Here is a 17,331-nt window from a genome sequence, read left to right as displayed (position 1 = left end):
TCGAAGGTAGACTCTAATATAAAAACTCAATCCAAAATCTTATCTTAAATCTAAGCTAATTGAACATATGGTGATTCGCTCCATTAAAGGGTAAAAGACATACCAATGGGGCTACTACCTGTGTAGATGTGAATGGGACTCACATATACAAATACTTCAATGCAAGAGTTTAATACTGTCACCTCTCCACCCCGTCGATCCATGACGCAGGTGATGGGACAAAATTCTCCTCGAAGCTGGCCCAGCCGCCACTCCCCAGGTGATGGGATAATCCCGTCTTGATGCAAACTCTTGCTGCGTCACTTTGCTGCCACCACCTATCTGGATTGGTCGTCCTCTCCTCCCTGATACCCCTCCATTCCTCTCCTCATGTAATCCGCATGCCTCTCCTCATCCAAGCATCATCTCTGGTATCAGGGAGGAGAGGACGACCAATCCATACAGGTGGTGCAGCAAAGTGACGTAGCAAGAGTTTTCATCAAGACAGGATTATCCCCGATGCGGCGTCGCAATAAGATAATCCTTAGAGGCTTTATCCTGATCCCTCCAAGAGACAATGACAGACTACAGTGTGTAATAAAACCTGTTTACACAACTGTTGTATGCGGCCCATCACTTGCTTCCCCTCAGGGATCATAATGGTCTCATCCGACATAAAATTGATGAGGTAGGCATATCACTTTGGCATGTCCCTCCCGTGAACTATAGCAAACCTATCCGTTGCATACTCATCATCCAGGCCTCTAGGTGACCTCGACGCAGGGTTCGAGTCACTCCTAAGCATCTCCGACGCAGTGGCCGAGACACCGACCACTCTCAAATGCGTAGGTAGTATAATCCTTCGGTGTACTCAAAATAAACCTAAATCTAATCTAATCTAACTTAAATTAACCTAAATCTAATCTAACGTAAATCCAAAATCTAACCTTATCTTAAACGATAAAAAGAGGAAAATGGTGTAACCTTTCTATCACCCAAGTGTGGTAGATTGGTTATGCCATTTTCCTCTTCAATAACAGGTAAATAACATAAATAAACCTAAATCTAATCTAATATAATGTAAATGTAAATCCAACGTAAATAAACCTAAATCTAATCTAGTATAACGTAAATCTAAATCTAACGTACCTAAATCTAATCAAACGTAAATGTAACTAAAAATAAACATAAATCTCATTTAACTTAACTTAAAAAAACCTAAATCTAATTTAACGTAAGTCTATATCTAACCTAATCTTTAACGTCTTTTGGAATAGTTTCCTACGACATTAAAACTCTCTTCTTCTCGTGTGTGTGTGTGCCAATAAAAAGAGAAAAATGGTATAACCTTTCTATCACCCAAGTGTGGTAGATTGGTTATGCCATTTCCCTTTTCAATAATAGGTAAATAACGTAAATAAACCTAAATCTAATCTAATATAACATAAATCTAAATCTAACGTAAATAAACCTAAATCTAATCAAACGTAAATCTAACTAAAAATAAACCTAAATCTAATTTAATTTAACTTAAATAAACCTAAATTTAATTTAACATAAGTCTACATCTAATTTAATCTTTAACGTCTTTTGGGATAGTTTCCTACGACGTTAAAACTCCCTTCTTCTTGTGTGTGTGTGTGTGCCAATAAAAAGAGAAAAATGGTATAACCTTTCTATCACCCAAGTGTGGTAGATTGGTTATGCCATTTCCCTCTTGAATAATAGGTCTTGAGTTCAACTCCTTGTTGGCTAGATCTTTAGGTCTCTTGAATTAGTTTCCTACGACGTTAAATTAAACTCTCTTCTTCTCGGGGGTGTGTGTGTGTGTGCACGTCAATAAAAAGAGAAAAATGGTATAATTTTTCTATCACCCAAGTGTGATAGATTGGTTATGTCATTTCCCTCATGAATAACAAGTCTTGAGTTCAACTCCTGTTGACTCGATCTTTAAGGTCTCTTGGGATAGTTTCCTACGATGTTACGACTCTCTTCTTGTTCTTCTTCTCTCTCTTTCTCTCTCTCTCTCTCTTTGTTTTATATCTTTATCTTTCTCTCTCTCTCTCTCTCTCTTTTCCTCTCTCAATGTGTGTGTGAATTATTTGTTTATGCATGTGTGTGTGCGTTTGTGGTTTATGCATGCTCTCTCTCTCTTTTCCTCTCTCAATCTGTGTGTGCATTCTTTGTTTATGCATGTGTGTGTGCATTTTTTGTTTATGCATGTGCTCTCTCTCTCTCTCTCTCTCTCTCTCTCTCTCTCTCAAAAACACAATGTGTGTGTGTGTGTGTGTGTGTGTGTGAGAGAGAGAGAGAGAGAGAGAGAGGGAGAGAGAAAGAGGAGAAGGGAACATGAGAGTGAGGAGAGGGAAGGAGCATACCTAGCTCTCCTTCCTCTCCTCGTGTGTGTGTGTGTGGAGAAGAAAGAGAGAGAGAGGAAGAGCGCGCGTTACCTTGCTTGCTTGAGCGCGCATCGAAAACTCAGATCTGAGTTTTCAAACGCTCTCGGTTTTTTTTTAACCCCTGACGGCGTCTCTATAGACGCCGCTATAAGCGTCGCTAAGTTTCTTGTAGCTTAGCGACGCTCATAGCGACGCCATGGTTTTTCACATTTGAGCGTCACACTACATCCGTTGCTAATATTAAGTACCTCTTGTAGTGATTTCCACTGTCAATCTTAGCCAAGAGGATGGTTATCACGATGATGACGATGAGATGGGAGATGATAACTTGATCCAAGATGACGAAGCCAACATCTCTACAAATGACGATTCAGTTTCTCTCTTTGTTGAATTAGGAGCCGTGGGTTTTGATTTAGGTGATGCCACTTGTAGAAATCTTTTTGAAGATGATTCATAAACATTTACTCCACCTTATTCTATGAGTATTTTTTGTCATGTTGCTTCCTTTTTCACTCACTCTCTCTCTCTCTCTCTCTCTCTCTCTCTCTAATTTTATCCAACATGCTAAGTTACATTGTTTCCCTTGATTCAATAAAGAGTGACATGGGGAAAAAAAGTACTAGCATGATACTTTCCTTTCTACATTGTCAAAGCAATGAAATACACTAGATGTTTGAAGTCTCGATGTATTCCTTTTATTTAAACCCCTAGTATGCGCTAACGATTCTAAAAAATGCATATTAATACGAATCTTGCAAGATCCTTTAAGACTTTAGCTTGGCAGGCAAGGGGTGCATACGTAGGTGGCGTGCGATGAAAGGAGGGGAGACTGGATATAGGTGGCATCCGATGGCAAGAGTGAAGAATGTAACCAGTCGCTATAGGAGTAGGAGCTGGGGATGGCAGTAGGATGAGGAGGTGCTAGAGTCGTACCAGGAGTGAGCATGGGATGGCGATGGCGACAGAAGCAGTCCTAGGTGTTGGAGTCGCAGCAGGAGTGAGCAAGGGATAACGATGCCGGCAAGAGCATGAGGGACTGGAGTGTCCTTTTTTGTTTTATAAAATTCTACTTCAATAACAACATTCGGCCAGGAGAGTGTAGTGGCTATGGAAGCTGCACTCAAGGTTCTCGATCTTGTAAAAGTAACTTATGATTTTAATAAGTGTGGACTTCTTTCCACCTACCTCTTTTCCCAATGTCCTTACACCTAATTTCCACATGGACCCCTTTTTTACTTATGCAAGTCTCAACATGTGTCTATTCCCACCTACCTATAATTCCCATGTGATGGATAATCATCACTCCCTCAAGTTGTATATAAATCCCATTAGCTGCCCGCATTTGTAACAAGGTCTTCACTCTCCATTCAAGTGCAATCTATTGTCATTGCTCTATTTCTATCTTGCACTCTCTTATGTCTTGACATTAGCATATTAAGTAATAGTGATATTAATGACATTTAAGTTAATCTCTAAGTTCTCACATGGTATCAGAGCGATAGAGCTTAAGATTAATTTTTTTAATTAGCGCTAAGAAGATTCCATCTCTCTAGCCCACACTCGAAGCCTCACTCTCCATTCTTTTTCAAGGAATCCGGAACCTCGAAAGATGGCCGAGTTAGCTTCTTCATCTTCCGCATCCACCTACAAGCCCCGCTACATTATCGACAAGCTTAATGGCACTAACTACCAAGTGTGGAAGATTCGGATGGAACTCTACCTCACGTAGCTGCAACTTTGGGACGTTACGTCAGGAGGCGAAGAGCAACCTGACCACCCTGAAGACAAAGATTCAACATACTTCATCGACACCTATAATACTTGGCATAGTAGAAACAATAGTGCCAAGATGGAGCTCATTCTCCATTGCCAAGATCGGCAAGTCCAAATGGTGAAAAAGCTAACTACTGCTAGCGCCATTTGGAAGTTCTTCGAGAAGAACTACGAGCACACTGACCTCATCTACCAAGTTTCCCTGATCAAGAAATTGGTAAACACTACCATGCAAGAGGGTCAGTCATCCTCCAAATTTTTGGAGACGTGGCAAATACTTCTAGATGAAGTACTTATCTCAGGGCTTGCCATCCCTGAAGAGCTTCAAAGTATGCTCTTATTGGCTTCTCTACCTGCATCATGGAGAGCCTTTATCACTACACAAGCCACTACGACTAACTTGCAGCTACAAAATCTTGTAGCCAAGATCCATCAGAAGGAAACGCTCCGCGACCACACTAGCAGCTCGCAGAAGCCAACAGCACTTTCACTATGACAAGAAACTCACACCCTTACAACGGCAAGAAGCCTCAACATTCGAGCCCTTCTTGACAACACAATAATTATGGAAGAAAGTTGCAATTTCAAAGCCACCACAATCACCAAAATTCAAAGCAATGCGCCAACTGTCATCACTTTGGACACCTCACAAAGGACTTTCGGCAACCACGCAATCAAGGTAATCGTCCTATCTCTCACCCTAATCTATATCCTTCTTACCCTCAAGGGGGGACACACCATGGCCAACCATCTCCTTTTATTTATGGTCAAGCTCATTATGCTGACATATCTACTTATGGTAGCCCATCTTATCCTTTGCAACTATATGCCACCACTATAGCTACTTCATATCCCAATATCTGGCTACTTGATACAGGTGCCACCCATCATATGACATATCACCTACACTGGCTATCCAACATCACTTATCTAGAACACCCTCTAGAAGTATGCCTCGGTGATAACAGTATCCAACTCGCCAAAGCCTATGGAGATGCTGCCATTAACCTACCTAATGGCCTACACACCACTATTTATCACGTATATTATGTCCCTGGTCTCAAGAAAAATCTCATCTCTGTCAGTGAGCTAACCGACAACGGCATCATCATCAAATTCATGCGAGAAGGTTGCCACATTTCGACACTAAACAAAGATGGTTAGTATGTCACACTTTTGGTCCCCAAAACTGGGCGTCTTTATCCATTGGGTGACTCATCGCCTGCACATGCATCTGCATCATCCATAAAAACACAAGAAAACATACTCAAATGGCATTATAGACTAGGACATATTTCTCAACATGTTTTGCACCAACTCACTCATCGCCAACTTGCACTAGGTCTTCCCAAGCACCTCACTCACGTCACACTTTGTGAGGGCTGCATTCTTGCTAAAGCACATCATGTCCCATTCCGCACTTCATCATCACGAGCCACTGCACCTCTCGACCTCATCCACTCTGATGTTTGTGGCCCATTGCCCGTCAACTCCCTCATTGGCAATAAGTATATGCTTACTTTTATAGATGATTTCTCAAAATACACAACTACTTACTACATGGCCGAGAAATCCTCAACCTTCTCTCATTTTTGCACATTCAAGGCATTAGTTGAGACTAAACATGGCTGTCACATTAAAACTCTCCGCACAGATCATGGTGGGGAATACACTTCTCATGCATTCAAAGATCTATGTCTTTCTGCTGGTATTCGACATGAATTCTCCATCACCGACCACCCACAACAAAACGGTCGTGCCGAGCGCAAGAATCGCACACTATTTGAAGCTGCTCGTGCCATGCTTCTTCAAGCTAGCCTCTCAGACACCTATTGGGAAGAAGCTACCGCCACTGCATGCTACATTCAAAACCGCATTCCATCCACCCGCAATCCTACTACTACACCCTACACCCTCTGGCACGGTCACCCACCTCATCTTGGCCACCTTCGCATCTTTGGAAGCATTGCATACCCACTTGTGACGCAAACTTTATCAAAACTATCACCACGTGCTCAACGCACAACTTTTCTCGGCTATGGTGATCGCTTTGGCATCAAGGCATACCGCCTCTATATCCCAGACCATCACAAGTTTATCTTTGCCCGCACCGTCGTCTTTGATGAAGAATTCATCATCTCAGGCAAATCTTCTCATCAATCTTTGTTGACGGCCTCACCCACACACACACCCACGCAAATTTCCCACCCTTCTAGGCACAATCTTGAGCCTCCCTTAACCATCCAAAGGCCTTTCCTCATTGCCCATCCACTCGTGTCTCGCATTCTCATGCACAGCCAATCGGCAACACTCCTGCACCACCTCTTGCACCCATCTCCTCATAGTTGACACCATCACCAACACCGTCCATCCCGACTGCCGCTACTTCCATCACACCGCAGACACTCGGTGCTCCACCTCGTGAGCTCCCATCACCTTCGCTACCGGTCTCACCTTTTTTCCGTAACTCCCACGAAACCTTGCCAGTTACTCCCATCCCAACAGATGTCGACGAAGTCAAGCCTCATCGCTCTACTTCTGTCACCTCGCCATCGAAACACACTTCGGCTATACACTTGGACCAAGCCGCCTCTAGCTCACATGGTCGCACCCACTCTCTTCGCGAGATCAATGAAGCCACCAATTTCTCTGCTGTCCTCAATGATGAAATGATTCTTGAACATCCACCAGAGCCTCTTGAAGATGCCCTTTCCCTCTCTATTCTCGATGCCCTCGCTTCTAGCGAGAGCAAGGAGTGGCATGCTGCTATATTGGATGAACTCCAAGCCCTCAAAGAGGCTAACACTTGGGAGCTTGTGCCACCTCCTAAGAATCATAACATTGTCTCTTGCAAATGGCTATTAAAGAAGAAATGCCACCCCAACGGCTCAGTTGATCGCTACAAGGCACGCCTTGTCGCTCGCGGCTTCACTCAACAACAAGGTGTGGATTACTTTGACACCTATTCGCCAGTACTGGGTATGACTGCATTTCGGCTTCTTATTGCACTTGCTGCTAAGTTTAATCTTATTTTACATCATCTTGATATAAAAACTTTCTTCTTACATGGCTTGCTGCAAGAGCTCATCTATATGCTACAACCTCCTCATTTTGAAGACCCTCACCACCCTGATTATGTATGTAAATTGCATAAGCCCATTTATGGCTTAAAACAGTCTGCACGAGAGTGGTACATCCGCATGCACCACTACTTGCTCAAATGTGGTTGGGAATGTCTTATGGCAGACTACAATATCTACATATGGTAGACCTCTAAAGGCATGGCTATCTTAGGCCTCTTTGTGGATGACATTCCTCTTCTTGGCACATCGGAGTACATGTTTCTGCAAGCGATTGACTACATCTCTCACGCCTCATCTCGTAATTTGAGTTTGATCCCTACTGGATGAACTTCTCATTGAGGGAGGATAGCATGTATCTACGACATGGCTACTGCACAAAGCTCTTTTGTTCATCAATCTCAATGTTACAACGAGAAGTCCACCCTTAAGGGGGGATGTAAAAGTAACTTATGATTTTAATAAGTGTGGACTTCTTTCCACCTATCTCTTTTCCCAATGTCCTTACACCTAATTCCCACATGGACCCCTTTTTTACTTATGCAAGTCTCAACATGTGTCTATTCCCACCTACCTATAATTCCCATGTGATGGATAATCATCACTCCCTCAACTTGTATATAAATCCCATTAGCTGCCCTCATTTGTAACAAGGTCTTCACTCTCCATTCAAGTGCAATCTATTGTCATTGCTCTATTTCTATCTTGCACTCTCTTATGTCTTGACATTAGCATATTAAGTAATAGTGATATTAATCACATTTAAGTTAATCTCTAAATTCTCACAGATCTACCTTGCACTCAAGGTTCTCGATCTACCTGCCCGTGATCGATTACTGTTCTTGGGGTTTTAGAGCTTTTCCTCGAGCAATAGGAATTAGCAATCTGCGAAGATTCCACTAATAACCTACAGTATGGCCCCTATTATATATGTTTATTATACATTTCGATACATTTAAGTGAGTCGTGCACTTATTGTGGCTGGGATATATAAGCTCTAGTTTCACAGAGTAACACTAATTAGAGAGATCAATGGCTGGCAACATGCATGGCGTCGTGACTGTGTTGCTGCTTATCGCAGCGTGTGTAATCAGCAATGGGGCGATGGGCGCAGAGGACGTGCAGGAAAAACGCCCGGCCTTTTTGAAACTAGGGCTGAAGCGAGCGCGGGAAATGAACGCAGATGCAGATGCAGTGCAGCAAGGGGTGCGGCGTGCTATGGAGTTCATTAATTACGCTGCAGAAGACGAAGATGACGGACCAGCAGATGAACATGTATACCACGACGACAAAAGGCTTGGGGTCTTCACATCGTCTTCCAGCTTTGTCACCACGCTGGCTCTGGGAACGCCGCCAGCCACCTTCACGGCCGTGGTGGACACAGGTAGCAGCCTGGTGTGGCAGCAATGCCAGCCTTGCTTCCTCTGCTACAAGCAGCACGGCCCCCTCTTCAACCCCAGCAACTCCGCCACCTACAGGAAAGCAGGATGCGAGCACCCCCTCTGCACCTCCCTCACCACATTATTCACCTGCGATCCCACCTACACCCCTCCAATCTCCTGCGTCTACAAGTACACCTACGCCGCCGGCGGCACCGGCGGCTATCTTGCCTTCGATACCCTCACGCTGCCGGATGCCTACGGCCGGATGCAACCCCAGCTTTCCTTCACCAACTTCGCCTTCGGCTGCGGCCTCCTAAACGTCGGCAACCCTTCTAACTTCTCGGGCGCCGCCGGAGTCGTGGGCCTTGGCCGAGGCCCCACTTCTCTCATCAGTCAGTTGAGCATAAGGCAATTCTCGTATTGCCTCCAGAGCTACTCTCATCCTCCCTCGGCGATTAGCACCCTCTATCTCGGTCCCGCTCCGCCGACTGCTTTCGCCCACGCAGCTCAGCAGCTCACCGTCCAAACGCCCATCCTCTCGAATCCGCACAATCCGTCGCCTTACTACATCGGTCTGAAGGGGATAAGCGTTGGCGGCAGCAGGCTGCGCATTCCTGATGGGACATTCGACTTGAAGAACAACGGCTCTGGCGGGGTCATCGTGGACACCGGAACCTTGCCCACAATGCTGCCACCTGCGGCGTACGAGAGTGTGGTCGGTCGCTTAATGAGAAGCATTCGGGCGGCTCCGCTCGACTTGAATCCGCGGACAGAAGGTTTCGATCTTTGCTTCGCCTCGAACGTGGTGGTGCCCGACATAGTGCTTCACTTGGAGGGAGGTGATCTAAGGTTGCCCACCGACAGCTATTTTGTGCAAACGCAAACAGGGAGATATTGTCTTGTCATGACGGCCTCCCCTCCCGGGGCTCCCACCATCTTGGGCAGCTTCCTGCAGCAAAACGTCCATGTCAGCTACGACCTCTCGACCAACCTCCTCTCTCTTTCCCCAACCCAATGCCACACTCTCCATTAAGACATCTCCATTTTTGGCCATTAAGTAGTTTGGAGATAGTTATATTTTGTTTTGGGCTTTGATGCCACATACTCTCCACCAAAATATATTGTTCCTCCAGTTGCTCAACGTGGTGGCCAAAAAAGTGTTTTACAAACTCTGTATCCATTGCATGACTAGCACCCATGTGTGACATGCACCTTAACACTAGTCTTATACCATACTAGGACATGTTATACCATACTAGGACATGTGTGTCGTCTTTTTGGCCTGCCCAAAGGGCATGGGCTATAGTGTTGAGTATTCTTTTTGATGCTAAGAGCAGAGTCTCCCATTGTATTAGTGATATTAGTAGCTCTAAGATTTTTTTCATGTAAAAATGTGGTCCCACTTCAAATGTGAAAGAAGAGAACTTAAAGTGAAATTGCTAAAATTGAATAGAAAGAAAACATGCAAGTAAGGGAGAATTTGTATTCGCTATCATTTCCTAAATCATATTACAGTGGGAAAAATCTGAGTATTAAAAGTATGTCTACATTTCAGGTTCATGTTCCCTTTGTATTGCTAAAAAGGTACAAGATTCTCTGACCTACGTTTAGTAGTATTTTGTTAATGCCTAGGGGGACTCTGCACTAACAAAAAATAAGAAATTTATTTTTTGGCCTTTAAAAAAGTGATTGATCTCTTAAGTTAATGGCATTTTACAACGGAATGATGCCTTTTTCTCTAGAATTGACTATATCTATATCTATATTATAGTATAATGGCAAAATGAGTGCTTTGCCACGTCATGATTGCAAGATGTTGAAGGGTGAATTCCAAAGAAAGATATGAAGGCAAACCTGGCAAAGTGAAAAAAGTCCAGCAATGATGGGAGCCCAACACTGGCATAACCTGCTCAAACATTTGAAATATAATCTCATAATAGTGTTTGCGATAGTACCCACGAGACACACACACACACACACACACAAAATAGTGTACATTTAGTACTCAATCACACACACACACACACACACACACACACACACACACACACACACTTATGCATACATAATATACTAGTAACATATATGAATAAAATGGCACATAAGCTGAAGATGCGACACTAGAATTTTATTAATCAGTTAACTTGGCAACAGGCAACTACTTCATTGGCAGACGAATGACAAGCAGTGACTGGAAGAAGATGGAGACTCCAAGCAATACATCAAGTGGGCTAATAAAAGCCATGGTTTTTTTGTATAGTAAATCCTCACATGGAGCAAGGCTCTATGGAAATCATGTACAAACCTTTTTTCTAACAAAGAGAAATCTTTTTTTGTATAATAAATCCTCACATGGAGCAAGGCTCTATGGAAAACATGTACAAACCTGTTTTCTAAGAAAGAGAAATCGCAATATTAGAGATATTATCGCATTTGTCTTTGAATTAGTGCAAAGGGGATGCCCTTAAAATAATAAGGTGTCTAAGAATAGCCAAGCTTACACTAAGGAAGGTATGAGCACATTGCCCGTTAAGACACCGGGTTCAAAATATTATAGATGTTTGGCATACAAATTGAGTATGCACTGCATAATGTAAATCCTACCCGCCGATAATTGTTTTTTTGGCAAGCATGCACAAACTATACATTGCAAGCGTAACATTAACTGTGTAAAGTAGAAGCCAAACAAAATTATCATATTCAGTGGCAAGTGTTTTTACATAAAGTTCCCAAATATGGGGTTTTTTAAAAAACACACAAAATGCATCTCGCTAAGATATCTTTTACAAAGAGTTGGGTTAAAAGGTAAGGATCATTCCTTAAAAAAATTATTTAAAGAGATACTCTGGCAAGGTCAAACCAGTAAGTGATGCTTAGCTGTGGTAGGCGGTGCCACTTGCCTGGAATAAAACAAACGCAACTCGCATGCGAACAGTTAAGGCACCGAACACGGAGCAAGCTATAAAATAAAGCATACGCAATGGCGTTTGAAACTCATAAGCCACAACTCTGTAGCGCACGCAAAAAACTCTCACAGCTAGCGCATATTATCATAAGCCACAACTCTGTAGTGCATCTCACAGCTAACGCATATTATCGCATGATAAAGCTATTAAATTATTCGTACCAATTGCGCTAACTCTCAAGAGAGAGGCAAGCAATCCCAATGGCGCATCTACAACACACAACATACACCACTATAGAGGTTTGGGTACCTGCTGCGCAAGCACTGCAACACTTCAAAGGGTGCAAACACCTACCCCGGCTACCTTCAAATATTCAAAAAATGAACAAGCACATAGGTAATCGGTTTTTGGTTTTTTCGCATACATAATCAACTGGTTCTTTCTCTTTTTTCAAGTGCCTGCGCAAAAGCAAGTAGAACACATAGGGCTTCGATAATTGAAATCTCACACACACGATTGGCAAAGGTTAAATTCATATACTGCACAAAAGGCTTGGTGATAGAAACTTTAATAAGTACACACGCAGTACGGTTGGGAAATTCCAAAGATTTAGTCTCGAAAATAGAACCACCATCAAGGTTTACACAAGTAGAACTATAAAAACAAGGATGGCCATGGCCATAAGTACACACAGAGTGTGTGTTGTAGCCCACATACATAGGTGGGTATAAAACCACATATGCATATAAAAACACATGTATGGATAGCACACTTGGGAAGTCTCACATACACATAGGAGAAAAGGGATTAATTAAGCATCAATAATATATAGCATACATTATAAAGAGTAGCAGCATAAAATTGATAATAAGTATCAAAATTTCTTGGCTCTAACAAAAAATAAGAATTTTATTTTTTGTCCTTTAAAAAAGTGATTGATCTCTTAAGTTAATGGCATTTTACAACGGAATGATGCCTTTTTCTCTAGAATTGACTATCTGTATATCTATATTATAGTATAATGGAAAAATGAATGCTTTACCATGTCATGAACTGCAAGATGTTGAAGGTGAATTCCAAAGAAAGATATGAAGGCAAACCTGGCAAAGTGAAAAAAGTCTAGCAATGATGGGAGCCCAACACTGGCATAACCTACTCAAACATTTGAAATATAATCTCATCATAGTGTTTGCGATAGTACCCACGAGACACACACACACACAAAGAGAGAGAGAGAGAGAGAGAGAGAGAGAGAGAGAGAGAGAGAGAGAGAGAGAGAGAGAGAGAGAGAGAGTCATAGTGTTCATGACATTACCTAGGAGACACAACAAGAGAGAGAAGGATAGAATCACTCGTTGAAATTGCTTTGCTTTCCTAGCTTAGAGTCTGAGTCTTTAGTTCAACTCTTTGATGCACATTGCATTTGTGTGTGTGTGTTTTAGTAGAAGAGCTAGATTTCTCCCTTGTTGCAAGCATCTGTACATTTTAGCACCCTCCTACGGCATCCAATTGAAGCTTTGCTACAAGTCAACATAAGAAGAGTGTTGGAGAGATGGGAAAAGTGGTATTATTTGAGTCTGGCTATCCCTTTATGCACACTATCATGCACTCAACATAGTCCAAGTATTTTTTGCTTTGATTTCATAACCCCTAGCCCACATAGTTACAACACACCGAGCAGGCATCTTGAGCGTACACCATGAATGATTCCTTGATTTCTAGTATCCGCTGACCCCTTCCCCTTCCCCCCCCCCCCCCCCTCCCCCCCGACACACACACACACACACACACACACAAGCCATAGAGTTCTAGTAGGATGGCACCGCATACATACTCGTCCACCATAACCCTATACATTCTCAATAGTTTCTTCTACGTATGGTGTGAGGATCTTATCCTCTCCCTGACTGACTGCCATGTATTTCTCTATGTTTGCACATGAGCTGGTATGCACGCGCGCGCGCGCGCGCACACACACACACACACACACACACACACACACACACACACACACACACACACACACACACACACACTTAGACTATCACACGAGCACATATATAACACACACACATATACAACACACACACATAGCACTAGCTTTCAATTACACGATTACAGTCTGTGGTAAAAAACTCATATCCGTTCACTTCTTCGCCAACATTTGGTGGACAAGCATCATCATCTCTTCACCAAGTCGATAATCCATGACCAAAGTTGGATCAACATGCAGGTAGGTGATTTTGCACCTACACAATACATTTAGAATTTTTATTTTTGCTAAAGAATAGTCCTTCTGCAATATTATGCCTTGTCCGTATGCGAGGTTATTGAGATCTCTCCATCCCTTGCGTTCTATTGTTAGTACATTTGGACTTTTTTATTTTACTTTAATATGTAGATGAAAGTATTCTTGATTGTAATGTTATGTAGTCCTTGTGGGTTTTAGAATTGGCCTGATAATAAACTTGGTTTTGGTTCTGGTGTTTTCTTAGACTATTACATGTTGAGTTCACAAAGAGTCTCAAACATCTACCTATCAACTTGGCTATGTTAGACTTGATTTGGGATCCATCAGCACCAATATGTGCCTACCCTTCAAACTCTGGTAATACTTTAGTGAATGAATGATCGTAAATAGGATGGCTACAAACTTGTTTGGATTGAGAGAGAGAGAGAGAGAGAGAGAGAGAGAGAGAGCGAGAGAGAACGAGAGTGAGAGATGGAGAGAGTGTGGGTGCTTGGGGGAGAGGGACTGGGTAGTGTGTGTGTGTGTGTGGGTTAGTGTGTAGAGGTAGGTGTGTGTGTGTAGGTAAAGAGAGAGAGAGAGAGAGAGAGGGAGAGGGAGGGAGGAAAACTGTTTTGTGCACACTGGGCTGGTGACACGGGACACACACACACACACACACACACACACACACACACACACACACACACACACACACACACACACACACACACACACACAGAGAGAGAGAGAGAGAGAGAGAGAGAGAGAGAGAGAGAGAGAGAGAGATGGAAAGAGTGTGGGTGCTGGGGGGAGAGGGGCTAGGGAGTGTGTGTGTGTGTGTGTGTGTTGGTAGAGAGAGAGAGAGAGAGAGAGAGAGAGAGAGAGAGAGAGAGAGAGAGAGAGAGAGAGAGAGAGAGAGAGAAATTCCAAGAGTGGGAGATGAGGGGGAGAGAGGGTGCTGGGGAGAGAGTGAGGGAGTTGGGGAGAGAGAGTGAGAGTGTGTATGTGTGGTGGGTGTTTAGAGAGAGAGATTATTCGGGCGGAGCCGATTAGTGCATACAAAGGAAAGGAGAGAGAGGGAGAGGGAGTCAACAAGAGAGAGGGTGTGGCGTGTGTTTAGAGAGAGAGAGAGAGAGAGAGAGAGAGAGAGAGAGAGAGAGAGAGAGAGAGAGAGAGAGAGAGAGAGAGAGAGAGAGGTCATTTGGATAATGGAGGAGAGAGATGGAGGCGGGTGGCACCATAGATGACGGGCCAATCCTGCATGCATGCAAGCAAGGGGGGGATGGCGGTGTTGCTATGCAAACAAAAACTTTTTTTTATTTTCTTGCATTATGGAGCTCCCCGGTGGGGTTGGTTCCCGCGGCCAAGCTCCGAAAGGTTGGGGCTAATGATGAGCAGTGATGGGCCATGATCAGGAGTGCTGCAGGGATTGGCCACGTGGGCCAGGGCGGGGGGGCGAGCTGAGCCCATGGTGTTGACGGGCTAGGTGGCGCCGGCGAGTCCAAGAGGGCAAGTGAATCTGTGATCATGGCATGTAAGTGGCAAGGGGCCGGTGATGCCATAAATGAGGGTGGCGTATTGGATTGGAGTAGGCAGGTCTTCTCGTACGGAGAGCCTTTCACTAACAAGAAGATAGCTTATTACCTTCTTTTTTTAAAGTGTTAGCAAGGCTACTCAAGGTCTTCTATATTCATGGATGAAGGGATGAAAATGTGCCATTTGTGGCCCATTGCCAAGCCCTCCGGCAGGGTCACCGTGCTTTGGGCAAAGGAAAAAGAAACATTTCTTTTTTTTTATTATTTTTGAAAACCGGCTATCAATGCATTATCATGTAGACATGGGTGTGTTGATTTCTCGTACCCACAAACATAGGCATTGACCTTGATAAAGATGAGATTTTAACATGGTGGTTTTGATCTCTGTGCACCTCTAGACTGAGGTGTGCAGGGATTGGACATGGCTATAGAATGTGAGGTAGTTTATAGTGCAATCTATGGTTTCTTGATTTGGAGGGAGATTAAGAGAGAGAGATAAGAGACAGAAGAGAGTAAGAGAATATTAAATTTATGCTAAGGGTTCAAGGGTTTTACATTCATTATGAGTAGTGACAATGATGTGGGGCCATCCAATCGAAACTCCTATCTCTCAACAAGGATCTTATGTCCTTGTAATCAATGGAAACATGATGTGTGATGGACAAGACACATTTCTTTACAGTACGTTCACAAATTTGGCGAGTTTGACCCATCTATTATAGATCTAGTTGTTGTCAATTACATTTTATTGGACTCTGACACTGGCCAACATGTAGAAACCTTGCAATCCAATAGACGTGTTCACAGGCATCTTACTAAAGGAACATATGTGAAGCCACAAGATGCATCCTCTGATAGCTCATAGGGTGATCATGTAGAGCATATTTCCAACGAGGCTATGTTTGAGCCCAAAATCAACAAAATGATTGAAACGATCATGGATTTAGAAAGGCTTATCTATGATGACATGGAAAGTGAGGCCGATACACCATTGTATGGTGGAGCAAGAGTGTCTAGATTGAAGGTGCTCATGGTTTTTCTCAACATGTAGGAAAAGTTTGGATGGAGTGAAACTAGCGTCACAACACTTTTTAGGTGATCATTACAAATTTGACTTTTCTTCATACTCTCCCATGTATGAGGGTAAGGTTTTCAACGATTGAGGTTGACTCTTTAAAGAGCGTACTGATTCCTTATTCCCCCCCAATATGAGCAAATGTCTAGGTCTACTTGAGATCCTACCTCAAACTCCTCAATTGGTGGAAGAAAAATGTCCCTCCCCTTATTGGTTTCATTGACTCTAAAGGTTGACAAGGTGCTCCTGGAGTTGCTCGCTATTGATAAGCATGCCTTTGTCCTGGCTATGAACATTAATGTATGTTCATTCAGACTGTATCTACCTTCTCTTACAGCATGAGCTGTTGTTGGTGGTCAAACATTCCCAATCATGCTCCAAGGTTCCAATTCTTTTGGCTCTTCAAATGGGTAGTATGTTGAACTATCCACATATTCACTTGGCTCTTTGTAATACACATGCAAAGGCACTACAACTTCTCCTTTGATTCCTCTATAGTGGGTGTATATTTGATGCCAATTGGTCGCAATCCTTGAAGAGGTGGTTGTTGTCGAAAAATTGGTTGTTGTTGTTCAACCCCACCTGGTCCTACTGGCATATTTCCTATCGTATACCTAGGAATTGGTGATACATGGGAAGGTGCTACTTGGGCTGGTGGGGCATACTGTCACTCCCTCACATATCCCTTGTTGTAGTAACACTCTTCCATAGTGTGATTCATCCATTTTTGCTCAATGGAACACCACTTAGGTTGCTTAGCATGTGGCTTAAAAAATGGGCTTATCCTTTTGAGAACTTCCTCAACAAGTTTCTCTTGATCTATTTGTTACCTTGCTCTTTTGTGCTGACTTTATAGAATTATCTTTGCTTTGCTATGATGATGAGTCATCATCCAAGTCTTTGTAGTCGCCTTCTTTGTAGAAAACACAATTTTCTACTAGGTATAGAGCCTCCCTGGTCAACTTGTTTAGA

The 17,331-nt window shown here is 43.1% G+C and overlaps 2 protein-coding genes across 2 annotated transcripts; one reads left to right on the top strand and one right to left on the bottom strand.

Moving 5' to 3' along the window:
- Positions 1-6,438: 6,438 nt before the first annotated feature.
- On the bottom strand, positions 6,439-6,648 carry LOC147466182 (uncharacterized). Its single transcript, XM_086513430.1, has one exon. The coding sequence runs from the start codon at positions 6,646-6,648 to the stop codon at positions 6,439-6,441; it is 210 nt and encodes a 69-aa protein (XP_086369556.1).
- A 1,615-nt stretch (positions 6,649-8,263) lies between these two features.
- LOC147466181 (aspartic proteinase nepenthesin-1-like) lies at positions 8,264-9,708 on the top strand. Its single transcript, XM_086507705.1, has one exon. The coding sequence runs from the start codon at positions 8,264-8,266 to the stop codon at positions 9,644-9,646; it is 1,383 nt and encodes a 460-aa protein (XP_086363831.1). The 3' UTR covers positions 9,647-9,708.
- Positions 9,709-17,331: the final 7,623 nt, after the last annotated feature.

The sequence above is a fragment of the Adiantum capillus-veneris genome, chromosome 1, assembly GCF_014529385.1.
Source record: "Adiantum capillus-veneris isolate H3 chromosome 1, ASM1452938v2, whole genome shotgun sequence".
Taxonomy (NCBI): domain Eukaryota; kingdom Viridiplantae; phylum Streptophyta; class Polypodiopsida; order Polypodiales; family Pteridaceae; genus Adiantum; species Adiantum capillus-veneris.
Note: the sequence above shows the minus strand (reverse complement) of the source record. Positions and strands in the feature narration are given on the sequence as shown.